Source organism: Colossoma macropomum, unplaced genomic scaffold (genome assembly GCF_904425465.1).
Source record: "Colossoma macropomum unplaced genomic scaffold, Colossoma_macropomum, whole genome shotgun sequence".
NCBI classification, from domain to species: Eukaryota; Metazoa; Chordata; class Actinopteri; order Characiformes; family Serrasalmidae; genus Colossoma; species Colossoma macropomum.
Window position 1 is genome coordinate 13,915,628 of NW_023494797.1, and position 21,125 is coordinate 13,936,752.

The window sequence follows — 21,125 nt, forward strand, 5'->3', positions numbered from 1 at the left end:
AAGGGCAGCGCACTATAGAGCCTACAGCGCCTGCATTGTTATCCACAGAACCCTACTCCCCATAGACTGCCAGTGAGATGAGGGTTCGGCTGCAAAGCCTGTCTCACAGCACAACAGGAAATTACATAAAAATGGTCTTGCAATAGGAACAACCATGGGCAATGGTTTCACCAGACGACAGAAAAGAGAGAGAAAACAGGCAGCTCAACACCGAAACTCTTTATTTATAACATTAATAAATAGTTGTGCTTGGGAGTTGAATTCCTCTCTTATCAGACATCATCAGATGGTCTGCTTCAGCTCGACTCTCTCGGGAGAATAATCTAGTCTGCGGCGGCTCAAATATTTTCAAATCTCATTTCAGCATTTTGTGTTTATAGCTTGCAAAAACGCGCAAGAGCTTCAATACATCAGTAAATTGTCTCTCCTGCATCAGTAAAGCTAACTATGGCTCATTTTCTGACTCAGGAAGGTCATCGTGAAGAATTATGAGCCATTATTGCTCATTTATAATGTCACCCGATGGTGTGTTATGTCTGCAGAGCCTTTGGAAAATACGACACATAACCACGTTATTTTTTCCCCCTGTCTTGATGGTATGCGTGAGGGTATTGCATTTTTTCCCCGAGCACAGCTCTGAGGCCTATGCTCCAGTCTTTGCAATACTCAAGTTCTTCTGTGAAAACCCATCACTGAATAAAACCACTGCGAAGTTAAGTCTGTGGTAAAGGCCTACATCTGAGTGATGAAAGAGAGTGGTTCTCCCTTATCGCTAGACTGGATTAGTTTTGAGCGGCTGTGCCTGCTGCTACACCTGCACATAAGTTTCCACAATATGGAAAAAACACCATGATTCCATTACACTGCTTCATATTGAGATATGCCTTGTAATGTACAACAAAATCATGTGGCTACAGGGGGATTCCATTGTATTTCCAAAGCTTCAACATAATTAAATCATTAAGATGTAAACAAAGTCATTCAGAGTGGTCTGAAGTGAAGTGCTCTGTTCTAGGGAAACTTATCGTGTCAGAATTGTTTACAGTGGTGGTGATGGGAACCAGACGTCTGAAGAGTTTAATGCTTCTGAAAGCTCCCTCACAGAAAGATATTACATTAAATGGTTATGGAGAGAGGTTCTTGTTGCAAAGTCCACAAAAGTGCAGTCATTTTTTTTTTTTTGCATTTTACCACTATCAACATTGCACATGAAGACACTTGTAGGTTCACTAGTTGTTTTGTATAGTAAATAAAATAGCTATATATTGTTGTACACATCTGGTATTCCCATTTAAAGGGCCATCATGATGGAAAACCAAATATCCACTCATTCAGTCCACAGCAGTTTAACTCCACCCATTCGTGTTTAAGTCATAAGAACTGTTTCAGCCCGCACTGCTTTTTGAATGAGGTACAATGTAGGGCAGCCAATCAGATTGGAGACCGTCTTACATACATATTTAAGGTATAATAAACAACAACAAAAGCCTGTTCAAAATACGTTGATTTTGTACATAAACCACAAAAACGTTATAAACGGATTTCAAGGAGTCCTTCAAAGACCGGCCTGCACTATTTTGACCGCATTTACTCATGTTTTTGATGGACCATCTGAATGCCTTTATTTATCCATTAACACCTGTGAGGATCAGGATCATTTAGCACACATTTAGCTCTACAGGCTTCAGTTCTCATTCCCTTCAGTTCTCATTCCCATGCCTCTGTGTCTATACCCTCTCCTCTACTCCACACTTACCGCAGGCAAACCTGCAATCAACACGGGGCAAATGAGAGGTTTAGAGTAATACTCTGACGAGCAGCAGTGGGTGGCCTGATAGGAGAGGCCACACACTGCATGCTGTGTTCACAAACTAGCTAACATAAACTTCTCAACATGTTTCACACTTCACTGGCAAATGATGTGCCCAAGAAGAAGCCATTGCATCAACGCTCAGAGTACATGACGAGTGCATAAAAGGAAGTCACACTACTGCACGCTACAACGAAACAATCCACAGAGCTGATGTTACAATGCACAAAGAAAAGGGCCAGACAGAACAGTTAGATGACCACGATGACACAGTGACTGAAATGTCTACCGGCCAGGAGTCCGTTGTTTAAAAGAAAAACAAGTATGGACACATCTACTCACAGGGTTCATAATAAAATAAGGGTTTTCCTTATTTTAGTCCCACCAAATACATTTGTTTTTAAATTGAACCTTCTTGTTTTAGAAATAATCTATCAGCATCACTGGTGTTATTTGTATTAAAAACTAATTCCAAGACTTAAGCATAAGTAGTTAGATTCAAATGTCTTTAATCTAATGAAAAAAGGATTTTCAGCTAGGTGTGTCTAAACTTTTGACTTGGGATGTGCACAGGTACTAGAGTACTTGGCTAAGCATTAGAATACTAAAATCACTCTTTGGGTGTTCAAAAAAACTGAGAAAATAAACAAATATTACAGTGAAACACTAATGTTATGCTTTAAAGACGCATTATGTATTTCTTTCAGTTAAAACTGAAAGTCATAGCATTAATGAGTCAGAAGCAAAAACACTGTAAAATATGTGCGTGCGCTGCTACGAGTCGACCTGTAAAGTCTCAAATAATAATTTTAATGTTAGGCGTGTTGAGATGGATTTCGAAGGAGTTTGTCACATCTTTATGCATAAATGTCACACGCACAGACTCAAAAAGAAGATCCAGTATGATGCTTAAGTCTCAAATGCAAATTCAACATTATAATGATGAAGATATGATGACAATAGCAGATAACTGACTTACATGCTCAGAAGACACACCCTGCGCCCTGCAAGCTTTGACTGAGTTCTCTTTGAATACTCTTTCAACTCTCTAGCAATAGATTCATCCACTCGCGGGGGTCGAAAGTACAACTGACGAAACAAAATTTTTCTTTGCACACTCCACACAATTACACATTTCCACCAGAGAGGTCTCCAAATCCCCAAATGTGCTTTAAATCTCCAAATGTGCTTTAACAGGACTGTTTCGTATTTGTGAGTAAGTATGTTTCGTAATACTTTTATATTACTACCTGTAAGTACTCATCAGAATCCTGTGTTGTGCTGGTTAGCTCTGTTAGCCCATTAGCTCCTATGAAGAATAGCCTCCTTTAGTCACCCAACACAAAAACCTACTGACTTTCCCTTGGCCATTTTCGAACAATCAAACATATTTTAAAATATGTTCCTCTTCGTACTGCGGCAACAGAGCTGCCAGAAAAAAAGTGAGCCTACAGCTCTGAATTAATGTTGGCCAAAGTCCTTTTGTCCTTGTTTTTTTTCCTTCCCTGTGGTTAACTGATTTTCCGTTCATCAAGCCTTGCCGATTAGTCGGAACGCACATTCCTGTTTTTGACTTGTACTAGGGGTGGGCAATATGACAATATTTTATTGTTGTCATGATAAGTAACATCACAATATGTTTCTCTGAGCATATTGTGGATATCGTCAGTACTTAAAGAAAGGCCAACTGCATATTTCATTACAAAGAGAGCATTATTCAGTATGTATCAGTGGATTAAGTGTGGTACAGTCTGAAATACTGAATAAAAATCGTTGTATTTATAGTTCTTATAGTAATTTTTTAACAGCTCTGGTCATGTTTTCTGATCCAACCCATCAAACTCTAAAAACTCAAAATTTAAATATTGTTGTAAATAGTGTATATTGTGAAAATGTCTCCAAATATCATGATATTATATTTTTGCCATATCGCCCATCCCTAACTGGTACTGTATATAGCCTGTGTGTAATATCAACTTACACACATTATTTTCCAGTTTTATGTACAACTATGTTAAAGTGAAACCTATCAATAATAGTTAAGAGTATATTTAGAGGTGTATTTCTACAAGATCAACACACTGTGAAGCTTGTAAGATGAGAGAAGGTTTCCAACAGACTGTAAAGACACACACCTTTCTATATGTGCCTCAAGTGTAGTGCCACAGTTGAAGTCATTCACACCGGCTGTCCCAAAATAGCACCAACACTGAAAGTAGGAGGTGACACTAAATTTGCTCTGATGTAAACCGTAAACCTACAAACATTCACAGCATGCAGGGAGCACAAGACTATTATGCTGACACAGAACGTAGAAAAAAGGAGCACTACTATATCACTGTGGTGAAAGGGTGGTCACACTGAAGTCAGCAGTTTTGGTCCTGAGCTTCTCTCTCTGTCTCTCTCAGCCATGTTGATTTTCAAGGTTTCTTTTCGTATTGAAAATAATAATCCTTATTTGAACTTCATATCTAAACATTACTCACATATTACCTTCATGAAATGAGGACCGCGAACGGCCGTGCCAACAAAAGCAGCAATGCATGGAAATACAAAAGATAAAGGGGGAGAGATTTGCATTGCAGAGCTAACTGACACTACAGCACATCGAGGACACATGCAAGCACATACACAGGTACAAATACAGGCCAAAACAGACACTCCTACCGATTACCACATAACATAAGGATCAACAGACTCCTCCCTACTGCTGACAGGCACTGATAAAATTAAATACGACAACACTTCCTAATATATCACAGTAGCAGACGACATTTAAGTTTGCTTTAATAAAGTTAATGACCTCATGTTTCCTGAGAGCAGCTGCTCTGGGCCTAAAGAGTGTCTTACATATCTGATATTGCCCATTTTGTTCTCTTAAAATTACAACAAACAGAGCCTTGCGCAGTCTTGTGAATGTTACGTGGCCCTCGCCTTTTTAGAATAAAAGTTTATACTATGTAAATATTGTTAAAGGAACATACAGTTCACACAGACCATATATGGAAACGAAGAATGCATGTGATGTCATAAAAACCAATGCATTTTACATATATATCCACCAAACTCTGCCTACAGCAGTTTAGCTCCACCCTTTCACACTGAAGTTATAAGGAGTGTTTCAGCCCAGACTGCTACTCGTATGATAAACAACACAGGGCAGCCAATCAGAACAGAGGTCACTTATGTATATCAGTCTCAAAGGCACAGCAACAAAAACAGCATGTTTGATTCTAAGAGATAAAGCATGGCTGGAAAATGGTCATGTAAAAATTAAGTGTAGCACACAAACTTTATAACTGGACCAAAAAATAACATGAGAAGAATGTAGGATTTGGGCCCTTTAAGCAGACAGAAAGCCAGAAATCTTCTTAGTGTTTATGCATTTTCATGTGCTTTGAAAACAAAAGAACTGCAGGAGACATGCGTTGCAGTTAATTAAGGCTCTGTTATCCATCAGTACCACTTAAATTAAAAATCAGTACTGTTGTGCGACCAGTACTGGTATACATTACGTGTCATCCAGCACTGCTCCACACCTAATCATGACTGCCAACAAGCCAAAAGTTTAAATTCAGACATGACTACACAGTCCTAAGAATCCCTGCAGGTAAATTCTCTTCATACTAGCATGCAGAGCACTTTGCACGACCACATACATACTGCCCATACATACCGTGCATTCCAGAGCCAAACCTGAGCAGGAATGCCTACGGCCTTTAAAACTCCAGCTGAGTCACCTTCTCTCACACTCAGGGTTAAAGCTCTCCTATGATGTATGACATAGCAGTGCAGGCATAGAGTGTGAAGCATTATGTTTTGACGTTTTGAGTTATTGCTGGTGCAAAATGAACATGATATTATGCAGAAATCCAGAGACATTAAAAGTGTGAATAATCAAAAAATCTAATTTACATCATTTCCCCCTCAAACGTAGTTAATCGGCCAGGTTTATTCAATCATAAACCAGTTTATTCAGTATCCCCTTTTACTGTGAACCTAGTCATTTAGTAAAGACATGCCTGGTGTCTGAAGTTTAGTTCTGAAGTTTTGCTTGAAGCTTTAAGCAAAGAGGCTAATGTAGCTAATAAGTAATCAAGGTAGGTCACTCAATATCTTTTTGGGTGACACAGACTTTCACCACATTATCCACTAACACATGACACACTAAACGCCTTATTTTATATTTAGCGTCCACACTCTAAATGATTTGTTACGATCAAACATATAAAAGCAATAGTAAAAATAACTCAAATAGAATCCCACCAATTTTTCAAAATTTCTGCATAATTATTTTATTAAGATGTAAAGAAAGTCAGGCAGAGTGATTTGGTGTGAAACGCTCCATTCTAGGGAAACTTGCTTGAACCAGAATTGTTCACAGTGGTGGTGACAGGAACCAGATGTCCGAAGAATCACAGAAAGTTGTTACATGAAATGGTTATAAATGTGCTGCATTATGCTGGAGACGCTGTTTTATGATAGGTTCGAAATTAGATTTTGGCTTAAGACATACATCAATCTAATGAAATTAACTTTTTTGTTTAATTTTTCCACTATTTTGCCATTATCAACATTGCATATAAAAGCTCAAAAAGGCTCACTGGTCATTTTGGATAGCAAATAAATCAGCTATATTTGCATTGTGTCCCCTGGATCTCTTCACCACCACTGTAAAGAAACATAATTCACATTGAATTATGCAGAAATGTTGAAAAAATTTGAGGAATTCCTCCTAAATTCAAAAACAGAACATGTTCACCGCATCTTTATATCATTAAATATAAAATGTTGATATTAAATCAAAATAAAAATGGCAAATTTAATCAATCATTTGAGACTAATCTGATCATGCACAAAGCCTCGGCATGATTAATAAGTCCTTCACTGTGTCATTCTGTTACTCGCTCTCTACCTCAAACACAGACTAACTAACAGAAGAGACGTACACCGGAACCAGTCTCCATGACAACCAACCGTTTCTATGGCTACAGTCTGAGATACTGAAAATCAACAGAGACCAAGTCACTTCCTCTTGCACTTACAGAGTGTGTACGTGTGCATGCGCGTGTTTATGTGTGTGTGTGTGTGTGTGTGTGTGTCGGGTGTGTGAGGGACGAGTGCTGACAAACTAAAGTCTTTCCACACCAGGCCACTGCAGCTGCCTGAAGGTTCCACATTCTCCAGAAGATTGGGAAAAATACATATTGCACAATACCAAGGGGAGTCAGTGCTCTGCTGTGTCAACGAAGTACTGACTCACACAAACAACCCTGACACTCAAGGCCCTACTGCCATGGACTAAAGCCACATCAGCTTCTTCATTATATATAACAACCTGTAATGTACTGTAGTTATCCACTCCCTCTGACTGAAGCTTTCCCTTTCTTTGACGTTCTACTCAACCAAACCACAACTGGCCACAATCAAGATCAACTGCTGAAGCTAAAACTGGCAGGGACGCACTGCTATGGGAAATGTGGGGGCGGTGCCAATATCCCAATATTTTTCCGAGTGCACACTTGCTGATACCAATGCACATACATAAACATTATAAAATGTAGTAATCTGGGACTAAACCAACTTGGATTACTATTTTGCACATGTTTAACATAATTTGACAAGGAGGAGCCCAAACTTTTGCATGTGTGTACATCTAAAACGTCTGAGAGGACACTAGCTGCTTTAGAAAATTTAGTGCCTTAGCTGGCACCTTTTACGAAATAATGCCCAGTGTAAAACTACACATTATATGGACATAATATCCCTTACGTGTCGAACATTTAACATGACTTCTTGCATTTTAGCTAAACCAGTGGTCACCAACTCACTAGCTCCATCCTGCATCTCACATCCTGCCGCCCCCAGTGCAGGTCAGGTGGTCGTTTTTTCTGAAGAGGAACTCATTCATCCGACACGTTCTTGTGGTTTATGCGGCAGGTAAACAAAGGGTTTGTTAGCTGGTATTTTTGGCCTTTGGCATTTTTCTTAACTTAAACATAGCAGAAATAAGATGTGGGTTAATTGTATGTGTTTAAGATTTACTTCACCATTATCATTTACTATAACTGTACAATGTTATTTGATTACACTGACCGACTCTGCTTTTTCTTCATGATGAGAACAGTGTCAATTCGGGCTGCAGCGAAAATTTCATCGTATCATCCGACTCTGAAGGTGACCACTGTGCTAAACAATGCATCATTTCACATCCGAGCACTCTGGCTGTTTACCTCAAACATAGGATTACGCAGAAATTTACGCAGGTTTTAAAAAGGCATTATAGACTTTACAGGAAGGTAAACCTCTAAGACCAGGGTTGGTGACCACTGTGCTAAACAAGACCTAATGCATAATGCATATTATGGGGACATACAGGGGTGGGCAATAAGGCAAAAATATCATATCACAATACTTTATAAGACATTTTCACGATATGCATCACGATATTTTGAAACACACACAATGCACTAGTAAAGTCACATTGAAAAACTGCAATGAAACATGCCTACTTATACTCTTCTTTTAATAAAAATATGGACAATCTCCATGACATGCTCACAAAAGCATATTGCTTATCACAATGACATTTCTCATGATAACATATCTCACGAAATTGATAAAATATTGTCATACTGTCCACCTCTAGGGGCATGAAATCCAAAAATGAGCTTTTGACTATACTCTAGGATCCGGCTACAGTTCCAACCAATCAAGATGATGCCCACACTCTGCCATCCATCCTGGATCTGCATGTACTGCATATATAGCTGGTGAACCACCTTAAATAATCTACAGATCAACCAGCTATGTACTGTGATTCTTCCATAATTTAAATGATTCAAGAGTAACATGGAAATCAGATTATCTGGAAACAAAAATAAACCCAGAGCCTGACAAATAAACCTATCAGATTATCCAGACAGTCTATTTTTTGTCTTTTATGCAGGCAAGCAGTAACCTATAGTGGCATGTTGTGGAAACAGCAAACATCATTGCCAATGGTGGGAAACCGGCTCTGTCTTTACAGAACCAAAACGATTTGTCTTACTAACTGCTCCCACACCAGCACTGCTGCCTCTGTTAGTATAGCACTGGCTTTACTGTAGTTGGAATGATCTGATCCCATGCCAGCTATATAAAAGTTTTGGCCTACCGTTTAGCCTCCTCCAGGTGGCACAGATACTCATATGCCATGTTCTGCTGCCGCCGCTCGTCCATCTCTTCGGCTGTGAGCCGCTCCACTCCATCCAGAACGGCTGTACAACAGAGCAAAAAAGCATTTTCCATGATAAACTGTCACAATGTGCTTTTCTATCATGGTAATTGTCAACACTGAACAACTGCAAACATTATAATAAAGATGCATGCAAACAACAAACAGTGTACAGTAACTGTATAAAGTGCAAAATGTAGCTAGAAAGGAGCTAGAAGTGGCACTGATGCCAGGTATCAGTTTTAGGCCAAATGGGATATCACAGAGAAAAATAATGAATGTGTTCCTATCCTGTAACAAATCTGTACTGAAACTGCATGATGGCCTACTTTTACATGCTCATCTTAACTGAAGTGCAGTCTTTCCCACACATAGGCTGTGCTTGAACAAGTTTTTTCCCATTAGAATAATTTCCAACTGTCATTTTGTCCTATTTGAACAAATTTTTATATTGTTTTGTATAAAGAAGGTACACATTAAAAAATTAGAAGATAATGCACAACTTATTACCATACATTCTGGATATATGCATATGTCAGAATACAATTTAAACCCCCCAACCTATCCCACACATGCTCCCCACGCTCCCTCTGCTCTCCCCAGGGTTATTTCAGGCCTGTGGGAGACATTAAAGTGTTTCAATTAAAAACAGCTAATTTTAAAGGTCACCAGTTTATTAAGAAGAAATGCCACATTGGCATTGATGCTGACACTAAAGGTTTGAAAATCGGTATCAGAAAGAAAACCATGAACTTTTTTATTAATTTATTTTTACTAACAGTTTGTTTATTTGTGTTATTTAAGGCAACATACCTGGCCTTTTTTTCCCAAATGTGGTGCTACAGTTGTTCTGGTGCATTGTTTATATGCCTATTTGTTTGCAAAACTAAATACCATGATACATATAGTGTAGTGTGAACATGTCAAGCATGGTTATACTGTGTTTTTAACATATTGCACACCATTTGCTCAGACTAGGCCAATTGTTACATAATCACCTGAAAGCAATTACTGACGCTGATCGAAATCAAACTCAGCAGCTCATAGCTTTCACAACCATATAATTACGCTGACAATGAAGATAATATGATTCTGTGCCTTCTTACATTGTAAATAAAAGAAAGCAGAAAGCATATTTACTGAGACACGTCATGTGCACCAACTTCTAACACCATTCGAGGGCTGTGGTGGGTAATGTTTGTTTATTTGAGCCTGAGCTGTTTCTGTCAGCATCTGGGAGCCACTAAGTATCGAGAACTAGGAAGCAAGATAGCTAATCAGTGTCTGCACACTTTAGATTTGAACTTTAATTGTTGCAACCAATGAACAAAAAAGCCAGTTCAATTATTAAACACAATTATTTCTATGGCAGTTAATTGTCAGTGAAGGTCATGATCGTGACAGCCCTAGCTCACACACTCAAAATGCAAAAAGTCATGCGCCACCACAGCAACAAACCAGCATAAACAGACATAGCTATGACTGAACCTCTCTGAAGCGCTTTTATGAGGGCACGGGTGTTAGGAAAGCAGGCCACAACAATAGCGATGCATTGTTTGCTATAATAATCAAATTGAAACATCAAACACTTCATTCTTTAAACCGCTGTGCCATACACTAATTTACATCCAGGCTGCTTTGGGAGCCGATGCACTACGTATTACGTAACTTGGCTGCAGCGCCTGGCTTTTAGCTTCCTCGAGCTCTATGGTTCCACATGCTGAAATGATTTAGGGGCCTGAAGTCTTGTGGAAAGCCAACGCAAATCTATTCAATTCCGTGCTCCTAGTATTCCAGCCTAGAGATAAAAGATACATTTCATCCGAATATCCAATGAAACCTGGCAGAAACACATGCATTTTTCGGTAGGGCTCTTTGTAGTAGGAGATTGTGGTACAGAAGATAAAATGGAAATATACAAGTAATTTTTTATGGTGGAGGATGTTTTGAGCAAATATCCAAAGTAACAACTGGAATAATAGGTTTACCCTTTTCAGTGTTTTGCAGAACTTTTGGGGAACCATTTTCACACCAAAGTACAGTAACAGTACTTTACATATAAAACTCAGTAGCAAGTTGGCTAAAATATTTTCACATCAAAGTAATTTTGGACCATTTCTGTTTGTCTATTCCTCACAAGAGTTTGACACAGTGTTAAGGGAAGCTGATATTCCCAAAAGGTGTCAAAAAAGGCAAAACTGGAGATACAAGGTTTTGTCCTGACAGCATTAGTATCCTATGGGAAGGAGATTAACTTGCAAAGACTTTATAATGGGACAAAATTACCCAAACTGGAGGGGGAGCTTTTTATCCATTTATAAGAGCGCTCTAAAGGAGACAAAGAAAATATGAATCATAGGATCCTGATAGAGACCGAAAAAGAGACAGACAGACAGAGAGAGAGAACGAAAGAGAGGTGTGCCCCTTCAACCATCCACTAGCACTGTAGTAAAGGCCGGAAACACTGCACTCTTCCCGCCAGCGCTGCAGCTCAACATAAAATACAAAAAAATAAAGAAAGAGAAAATAAACACCAGCATGCTCCCAAAACATTTCTCTCTTTTTCTTTCAGAAAAGAGGCCGACTGACCTACCCTGTGACCTTACAGGTGCTAAATAGATTAGCACTGCTACTACAGATAAGCTCTTCATACCAGACCAAAGTTAAAGGACTGGTTCAGTGAAAAATCAAATTTCACAGTTTCCCCTCTTACCTTAAATGTAATCAACTGGCCAAGACATGGTTTGTGAAATTTGCTTCAGTTCTGCACTGGACCATGAACCTATGAGGCTACTATAACAGAAGCCTGGGTCACCTAAAATCTATTTTTGTAGCTCTAGTGCAAAACTTCAAATGTAAATTTGATTTTTTTTTCACTGAACCACTCCTTTAAGAGCCTTGCGATCAGAAATGTGATCAGTCAGGACATGCATGGCCTGCCTTCACAAAGCTGGGCTCCATTTTGGGTCAGATTTATGAATTAAACAGTTGCAATGTGCAGTTTTTTTGTTTTTTTTTTTTGTTATTACCAAACCAAACAACTTCAAGCACTTAAGTTTGATGAGGTTCAAGTAAAGGGTTAATGGTGCTAACCTGTCACCCAGAGGTTAAAAAGATGATCATTTTAGTTAAGAACTTTCATAAAAAGGAGAACAAACAGATGCAAACGTGTTTTAATAACTGTGAAAGAGCACTGAGGTGTTCAGAGACTTGAAACGCGGAAGTCCTTCAGCACGTTGATTCAGTGCAGCAGCAGCTAAAGTTACAAAAATAACACCAGGAGTGAAAAAACTGAGAGAAACTGAAAGCCTGAGCGCTACATTTGCGAGGTTTTGAAGCCTGGAGGAGCTTCCTGAGCTCAGCCAAAGCCCTGAGTGGAGACAGTTAGGCTCCACACACAGCGGCGATACTCACAGCCATATCGTGGGCGCAGCGCGTCATTTTCATCCGAAGTTGACATGTTTTACAAAGTTGCCCAGTCAGTGCTCCTCTCTCTCTCACTCTCCCTCTCTTGGGCGTTTCTCCTCCGTGTAGATGCGTTCACTTTTCTGATATTTCCTTCTCCTCGGACGGGCGAAGGCGCCTCTCTGGCCACCTTAGTTCCTCGCTGCACTGCACGGTCTCCTCCGAAACTTTCTGGGGTTTTTTTCTCTCTCTCTTTTTTTTTCTTCAAAGCTCAGAGCTCTGGGTGTGTTCCTGCCTCAATCCTAAAGTATGCGCTCCAGGAAAGAGGCTGAGCTGAGAGGGACTGCAGCGCCCCCTGCTGGACACTCAGAGGAACATCCTGAGAGAATAGGAGAGGAGGACGGTCAGGAAAAAGAGGAGGATACTACTGAAGACGCAGCAGAGAGGAACACAGTGATAAAATACAAGAGGATAAAGGAAATCACTGATGAAGATACACGGAGAGAAATACAGAGGATGGCACTGTGGAGATAATGACTAAATATGAGATACTAAATACCTAAAGGAAAAATCCACCGATTTCCAATAACTAAAATAAATAAATGGTTAAGCAGTAAACAAAGTTTACCTTGTTTTCGAGTGTCACTTTGCCCATTGGAACTGAGTCACAAGGGGTAGTGGTTGAAATCTTCCCCACGAAATGGGACCCTCAAATAAAGAAGAGCATTACTTCATTAACAGCTACCAGCGCTGCTCTGTAGGCGACCCTGCCAGTCTGCAGTGATAGCAGAGGAGGGTAGTTCAGCTCCTCACTGCTGGACTTAAGTTACATTTAGGGAATCATATGTCTTAAAGAGGGGGGGGGGGTGCAATTATTTATTATCACCCACCCCTAATTCTTCAGTGATATGAAGCTGAAGTCAGTAATTTGCAGCTTCTTGTTCAAATTTTCCCGTTCCACCTTAAATGGTGGGACAGGAAATTTAGCGACCGAGACATCAGCATAATACTGGTGATTTTTTATGCTTGTTACGAAGAAAAGGACCCATGATACATTGAAGCGGCATTAAACTAAGATAATACAATGGTTATCACATTTTTTATTTGAGAAAATGCTCACATTTGTGTTTCGGTCGCTCGCGCAGCCATCCTGCCAGTTTTTCTGGGTTTGTCATGACGCTTCGTTTGGAGTGCGTCTCTGAAAAACATGTAGCCCAACCCGTCCATCTCAACAAAAATCGGGACACCCTACCCCGTAGGCATGAACGCAGAAAACAGGGGTGGGGCTAAGTGGTAGGGGCGAGGGGTGAAATCGATTGGGCCAAAGTCACTCAGAGTGGTCTGATAGGAAATGCTCTATTGAAGAGAATTAATGGAGAGTCAGTTGTTGACAGTGGTGGTGATGGGAACTAGATGTCCGAAGCGTTTAATGCCTCCAAAAGCAACTTCACGGAGAGTTATTATGGAAATGAAATGGTTATGAATACGCTGCATCTTCACTGAGACCTTGTTTTATGATAGCTTTGTGATAAAGTTTTGGCCTGAAATGTACTTTTTAAAATCCATTCACGGTGATTGTTCACAGTTGAGGTACATGCAGGACATTTTAAGGCAAAATAGACCCAAAAAAAACTAGATTCATCACTTTCACTTTTTATCAGTATTTATCAACACTGCATGTAAAAACTCTGTGTGTAGGTTCACTAGTCATTTTGGATAGTAAATAAAATGGCTATATTTGTGTTGTGACCCCTGGTTCCCATCACCACCACTCTAAAGATATTAGAGCTTCAGTAGTGCCACATTTCAACAATACTGTCAAAAACGATTAATACAATGATTTTCATTGTGTTTCACATACAGTGCTGCCCTAAATCCAGCTAAACAAGACAATATCCACGACATGCTGAGAAAAAGATATTATGATGTAATTGATCACGATAACAGTATTGTCATATTGCCATCCCCTACACTGAAGAAGATGCTAAGGAAGAATAAAAATAAAATAAAATAAAATGAAAATTAAAATACAAAAATATTGAGAAAGATATTAGAAAAATTAAGGAAGATTTTTAAAAAATGTAAGCGTTCCATTACAAAACATATTGCAAAACACTTTAACTTTTTTGTGATCTACATTGTTGGGAAAGAGCTTTGCACATACATTTAATACCACTTTCATTAGTGAAATAAAATATGTTTTCCATTATATGTCAGCTGTTATACTCTTCAAAATTGTGTCTTATTCAAAATTGTTTTAAACAGATATACAGTATTTTGGAGTTAATTTCCTCATATAAAGGGGAAGATATGACATTTATATATATATATGTGTATATATATATATATATATATATATATATATATATATATCAGTGATTATTGCTGAGTTACACTTTAAATTACAGATGACCTTCTCAGCATTCTCGATCTAGGTCTCTGTCTCACTACACAGCATTTCTTTCTTATCCAGCTAACTTTAAGCTTAGTTTGATCTAACTCTGATGATCATGGTGTCATCATGGTTAACCATCATAAATGCTTCACTTTCTACATATTTAGGTAGAAGTTGAACCACCTTTGACCTCAGCTCCACTACTTCTTGTTGTCCAACTGCAAGCCAAAAGAAAAGCCACACCATCACCACAAAAAAAAACTTTATTTTTAAGCTTATCTCTTTTTCTTTTCTGTTTTCGGGATCCAGAAGTGTACATTCTTTTTAAAGAAAAATCAGTTTCTTTCTTCCCCTTCACTTAGGCATCTTACAACATAATGTTATAGCAATAACCCAGAAGTTTTCTAGCGGTTCCCCTGGTGGCCACGGGGCCCTAAGCAGCTGCTTGTGTTGCTTTTTGGGTAGAGTTGGCACTGTATGTATTATAAGGCTGCTGTTTGGCCTGTTACGACTAAGGCCAGTATTAAAACACATGACTCAGCCTAAAGACCCGGACCATAATAAAAGGATGAAACCATTGTGGTGTCCTACCTCTTTTCAGTCTGGATAGATTTTCTTTGCAAAAGCCAAATGCTAAGCTCAACTTCCTGTTTTAAACTGTTTAATAGTGAAACAAAAAGCATTCAAGCATTTTAGAAAACACACAGTTCTCAGTTCCTTAATACTGATAGAGCCACATATGGCTCTGTGTTTGTGTTCTTTTCTCTCATACATGCAGTCATGCATTTGTGACTGAATACATTTCAGCAGGACTCTTGACCGCACAGTGTTTAGCAATGCTGCAATCTGAGACATTATTATGACTACAGGCTTTGAGAGATTGTACGCTTAAAGGAAAACTTCAGCATTTTTTAACCTCATCTCAATACCACAGACATTTTTACATGTTTCCCTGTACTCACAAAACAACCTGTTGACTCAAGCACATTTATAACAGATGAGGTAGCTGCCTCTTCTGTGGAGTTTTGCAGCCCTTTAAACACTGAATCAGACCACAGTAATACAGTGTTTTAGTTCAAACTGTACAGATGAAAAATAAACCGGAGTCACACCGATTGATCGTGTGACTATTTACATAAAATTCAATTGTATGTAATTAGATGCATTTAATTTATTTACATATTATTGTAGTATGCTGAAGTGTATAACAGTATATGGAAAAAAAACATTCTTTCTTTAATATTAGCAGTATAATAAGCACACAGCATACAGGGTTTTGCGCTATGACAGAGAATTACACAAAACTGTGTAACTGTAAAGTTGTATCTTGAGAGATAACTGGACTCAAAGGGAAAACTTTCACTTTAAAATCGTAAAGTTAGCTCTTTAATATAGTAAATATAGAAGTACATGTTCATAGAGTTCCTGTATTTGGAAGAAAATTGCAGTTCATAGATCTACTGTACATCTTTATTCCTTTACAGAGAGTTTAAGCATATTATTCCGGTTTTATTCAGTTTACACTGGCTTCCTGTTAAGTTCACATTGGCTACAAGCTCTTGCTTATGACATTTAAAGTCCTCAATGGCCTAGATCCAGCATATCTTACTGACCTGTTTAAGTGCTGACCGCTGCTAGGCAGGCTTACTGTAAACATCTAGGATCTCTTACAGCTCAGTTGGTTGTGGATCATTCCATTATTTAGCTTCCAGAAATAAAAGCTGTTACAGTTTGGGTCCTTGGTTGTCACAGTATTAAAGCCAGAATAGAATCATGTCATTTGCTATAAGTGAGAGGTAACTGGTGAACAATGCAGCACACTGGTAATGTCTGCTGTTGAATAGCTCTGCATAGAAAAGCAGTCTGCCTATTACAGCCCATGATGCGGAGCTGGAGGGCGGGGGCTTCGCACTTTATAAAGCGAGCTTTGGGCCGGAGTGAGACCGTTTGAGTGGGTTTTGTTGACCTCCCACCCCTCAGTGTGTGTGTGTGTGATAGCTGAGTGTGAACAGCGCGTCTCAGGACCATGGAGAGCTCAGGGCTTCTCTCTGCACTCCTCTTCATCGCTCTGTTCATCTTCATCTGCAGCGGGCAGGCTTCACCTGAGATATCTGCAGAGGATGGCAGGAACGCCGAGGTGACCCCTGAGAAAGAACTGGTAAGTAAAGATGATTTACCTACAGGAGCATTACAGAACTAACAAATGACTTAGCATCAAACATGATGATATTTACAACATTTAGTGTCGAGATATGATTATTTAGCATGAAGCTTTTACATAAATTAGAGATGATTTAGTACTAAAACATGACTTAGCATCAAATATTTATAAAATATCGAAGTAAGTGCTCCTCATTTAGCACAGTGGGTTACTGGATTGTGATAAGGAAGTTGTATGAAAGACAGACAGACTGATAGATAGATAGATAGATAGATAGATAGATAGATGATAGATAGATAGATAGATTTTGTTCATCTAAGTAACAATGTATTATATGTATTGCAGATTGAAGCAATGGAGGAACTTCTGGGGAGATTTCAGGACAAACTGCCATCCACAGAGAAACGAGCCATTCCCAGGGCAAGTACTGCTTACATTTCTTCTTCCTCTTCTTGTTCTTGTTCTTCTTCATTTTCTCCTTTTACCTCTTCTTTACATCCTCCCGATCAATCTTCTTCTTCTTTTTGTCCATCTCATGTCCTGATGATGATGACGATCATCATCAGGACATGAGATGGACAAAAAGATGATGATGATGATGATGATGATGATAATGATCATCTTCTTCTTCTTCTTCTTCTTCTTCTTCTTCTTCTTCATTCTCTTCCTCTCTTCCTCATCTTCTTTTATTCACTGTGCTCTTCTTCATCTTCTTTTTCTTATTATTATCTTTATATCTTTATAAATTCACAGTAATACTCAATACAATTCAAAAAGAGTTTCTCAAAATGTTCTGTTATAAAGTACTAAATATTTTGAGTTAATTATGAAATCTAAACATTTTCTGTTTAGTGTTTGGTTGGGTCTCGCTGTGCGATGAGGTTGGGTCCACGCTTCGGTCCGCTGTGTGAATGCAGCCGAGGAAGCTACTGCAACTCGATCCTGCTCAAGTGCATCTGAAGCTCCAGCAGAGTCTCTGAGCTCCATCACTGCCTGAACTACACCACTGCACGCTTTGGCATACGAGATACATTTAGGGGGATATTCTAACAGGAAATGTGTTGCATTTGGAGATTTTTTGCCTTATTTAGCTAGTGAGCATGAGTTTTCGGTTTTTGTCTGTTTGTTTTTTAGGGCTTATGCACTTGGTGGTTTGCTTTCTTAATAGTCTCTTGTAAGTAAAACTGTACAACATTTGTGTAGTTAACAACACATGAAAAACACAAATTTAGGAGTTTTTTTTTGACTACATTCACTGTAGAATTAGTAAAGAAGCAATTTAGACACATCTTCATCACACAGCTTTTAATGCATTCAAGCTTCTCTCACTGCAGTTTCTGAGTTTTTCAGAGGGAGCAATACAAATGTTGTACCTTCTAGTGGTTTCCACTGTTTTACAGGTTGTTGATTGAAAGCTTCTGTTGCTGAAGCACAGCAGCTTGACAGCTGGAGCAGTTCTGAATAGGAACAATGGATGGCATGTAACACTGAAGTAATTATATAATATAGAGTAATCTTTTCACAATAAACACCTGTTTTCATTTACTCAGCACTTGAATTGTCCTTATCATTATTTAATTTAGTGCTGAATTTGCTTTGTCTTTCTACAGATCTCCCACTTTGAGTGGCTCTTTAGTTTAGAGAGATGCTCTATTCTTACAGCTGGTCGGCACAATTATTAATTCATGGTCTATTATTCCCTTAACATCACAGTCAGGAGCAGGAACAGCACTGCAGCCCCAGGACTAATCCTGAGTGTATTAACATGGAGCAATGCAGAACAATGCCGTGTGATAGTGTGACTGTTTGGAAAGCTCTACTGTTCTTTATGCAATGCCAGAGAAGGACCACCTTTGGTTCTCTAAAGAACCTTCCAATGGATGGCTCTTTACAGAACCATTTTTATACATGAGATGAAGTAAACATTCTAGGAAGAAGAGTTAAAGGGGAATTCCACCACATTTTCAAAATAGTGTTAATAATAATTTAAAAATAGCAATAATAATAATTTCAAAATGATGACGTTGGTTTGATGTGCTCAATTCTTGAGAAACTTACTGACTCAAAATTGTTCACAGTGGTGGTGATAGGAACCAGATGTCCGCCACTAAAACCTTCTTCACAGAAAATTATCACATGCAGTGGTTATGAATGCACTGGATGATTTCATAGCCATTTTTTTATAATAGTATTGATAAGCCCTAAAACATATTTTATAAAGCTATTTAGACTTTAGAAATATGTCTAAAATATATCTTTAAAACGCATTAAAGACTGAGAGGTACATGCAAGGTGTTCTAAGGCAAAATAGTCCCCATAAATGTAATTTTTAAGATTTAAGATTATTTTACCATCATCAACTTAACATATAAAAACTCAGGAGACAAGTTTAGGTTCACTGCTTGTTTTTGATAGTAAATAAAATGCCTATATTTGCATTGTAGACTTTGAGACCCCTGGTTTCTATCACCACCACAGTAAAGTATCAGTGTCAGTAAGTTTCTCTACAGTGAATCATTTCATACCAGTCCATTCATCCACATCTCAATGACTGAATTATACAGACATTTTAAAAATCTGTGGAATTCCCTTTTCAGCTGGCATGGAACAATTACATTAGGTTCTTTAAATATTTAGAGATATTTTCCTCACATGCACAAATCTCCTTTTTAAATGTGGTGAGGGAACCAAAAGTGGTTCTTCTATGGCATGCCCAAAGTATCCTCTGTGCCATTTTTAAGACTGTAGTTCCAAGGATTAGCCTGCACTCTTAAAAAAACTGCTACTAAAAGGTTCTTGGCTTGGAAGTATTGTTCTATCCGAGGTCTTCCACCAATTTTCTGAATTTCTGTGCAATTCAGTTGAGATGGGAACATGGTCATTCAGAGTGGTTTGATGTTAAATGGTTAATTGTAGAGGACTCAGATTGACTCAGATTTCTTAGGAACCAGGGGTCACCATGTCTACCACACAAATATAGCCATTTCATTTACTGTCCACAACGATCCATAAACTTACACGTGTCTACTGGGTTTTTATAAGTCATGATAAAAATGGTAAAATCTGAAAAAATTGGTTTACTTTAGGGGCTACTTTGCCTTACAAGGCTCTGCATGTATCTCTCCTCCATGAATGGACTTCAACAATAGGTGACACTTTATTTTAAGTGATCCTTTTAGATGAAACAAACACTCAACAGACTCTCAGTAACATGTTAAAAACATATGAGGGTGAGGGTTAGGTTTTGGGTTGAGGTTAAGGTTAGGGTTAGGGTTAGGTTTTGGGTTGAGGTTAAGGTTAGGGTTAGGATTAGGGCCAGGGTTAGGTTTTGGGTTGAGGTTAAGGTTAGGGTTAGGATTAGGGCCAGGGTGAGAGTTACGTTTTAGTAAGGTTGGCAAGGTTGGGTTTTGCGTAATGGAAGTAACACATTAACAGTACATCTACTTAATGTAAGTAATGTATCAGCAGAACATCTTCAAGATATTTGCCTCAGTGTATTCAGCCTCACTACTGCTCCTTCACTGATATGCTGTTGATGTGTTACTGATAATCTGTCCACTCCACTCCAAATAAAGTGTTGCCCAAAACATCAGCTTCTCTCAAATCTCTCTCAGGCAGAGTAGTTGTAACCATTTTAAGTAAAAGCTTTCCAAGAATCAGTTTAAGGATACATTAAACTCTTCAGACGTCTGGTTCCTATCTCCACTGTGAACAATTCTGACTTGGTCTGTTCCTCTAAAACAGAGCATTTCACATCAAACCACTCTGAATAACTGTTTACATCGGTTTATTTATTCAGATAGTGATAATAAATTATATTATATGGACCATCTTAAACTGTAAGAGTCCTCGTGCCCACAAAAAATCATGTTTACAAAAATGGTTCTTTAAAGATCCATCCACTAAAAAAAATTGTTAATCGTTCTTCTATGTTGACAAAGAACCCTTTCTAGCACCTTTTTTAAGATTGTGCCACAAAATAATCATAATTTGCTAAAATTCACTGTTAGAAATAAAGGTTCTGTGCAGGTACATTTTCGTTCATCAAGGTACAAACAATGTAAATGTTCCCAAAGGTACAACAGTGGTTTTAAGGTCCAATTGTGTACCTTAAGTAAGTTTTTTTTCCAGTGAAAAA

The 21,125-nt window shown here is 38.5% G+C and overlaps 2 protein-coding genes across 2 annotated transcripts in view; one reads left to right on the plus strand and one right to left on the minus strand.

The window, feature by feature from the left end:
• The window catches only part of iqgap1 (IQ motif containing GTPase activating protein 1), a 62,350-nt gene extending 49,611 nt beyond the window's left edge, over nt 1-12,739 (minus strand). The window contains exons 1-2 of the mRNA XM_036584359.1: nt 12,441-12,739; nt 8,967-9,069 (exon numbers count right to left, since the gene is read on the minus strand). Coding sequence (XP_036440252.1) covers nt 8,967-9,069; nt 12,441-12,486 — 149 coding nt within the window. The 5' untranslated portion in view covers nt 12,487-12,739. The remainder of the gene's footprint in view (nt 1-8,966; nt 9,070-12,440) is intronic.
• Nucleotides 12,740-16,776: 4,037 nt separating this feature from the next.
• Nucleotides 16,777-18,543, plus strand: cartl (cocaine- and amphetamine-regulated transcript-like). The gene is made up of 3 exons (XM_036584049.1): nt 16,777-16,984; nt 17,333-17,407; nt 17,840-18,543. Exons 1-3 carry the CDS (start codon nt 16,853-16,855, stop codon nt 17,945-17,947), a joined length of 315 nt encoding a protein of 104 aa, XP_036439942.1. The 5' UTR covers nt 16,777-16,852; the 3' UTR covers nt 17,948-18,543.
• The last annotated feature ends 2,582 nt before the right edge of the window (nt 18,544-21,125 follow it).

What these genes read in the sequence shown, in the direction of transcription:
- cartl (XM_036584049.1), top strand. Translation starts at nt 16,853, where the DNA reads ATGGAGAGCTCAGGGCTTCTCTCTGCACTCCTCTTCATCGCTCTGTTC. An exon ending in TGACCCCTGAGAAAGAACTG is followed by an intron (nt 16,985 to 17,332) that starts GTAAGTAAAGAT and finishes TATGTATTGCAG; the next exon opens with ATTGAAGCAATGGAGGAACT. An exon ending in AGAAACGAGCCATTCCCAGG is followed by an intron (nt 17,408 to 17,839) that starts GCAAGTACTGCT and finishes TTTTCTGTTTAG; the next exon opens with TGTTTGGTTGGGTCTCGCTG.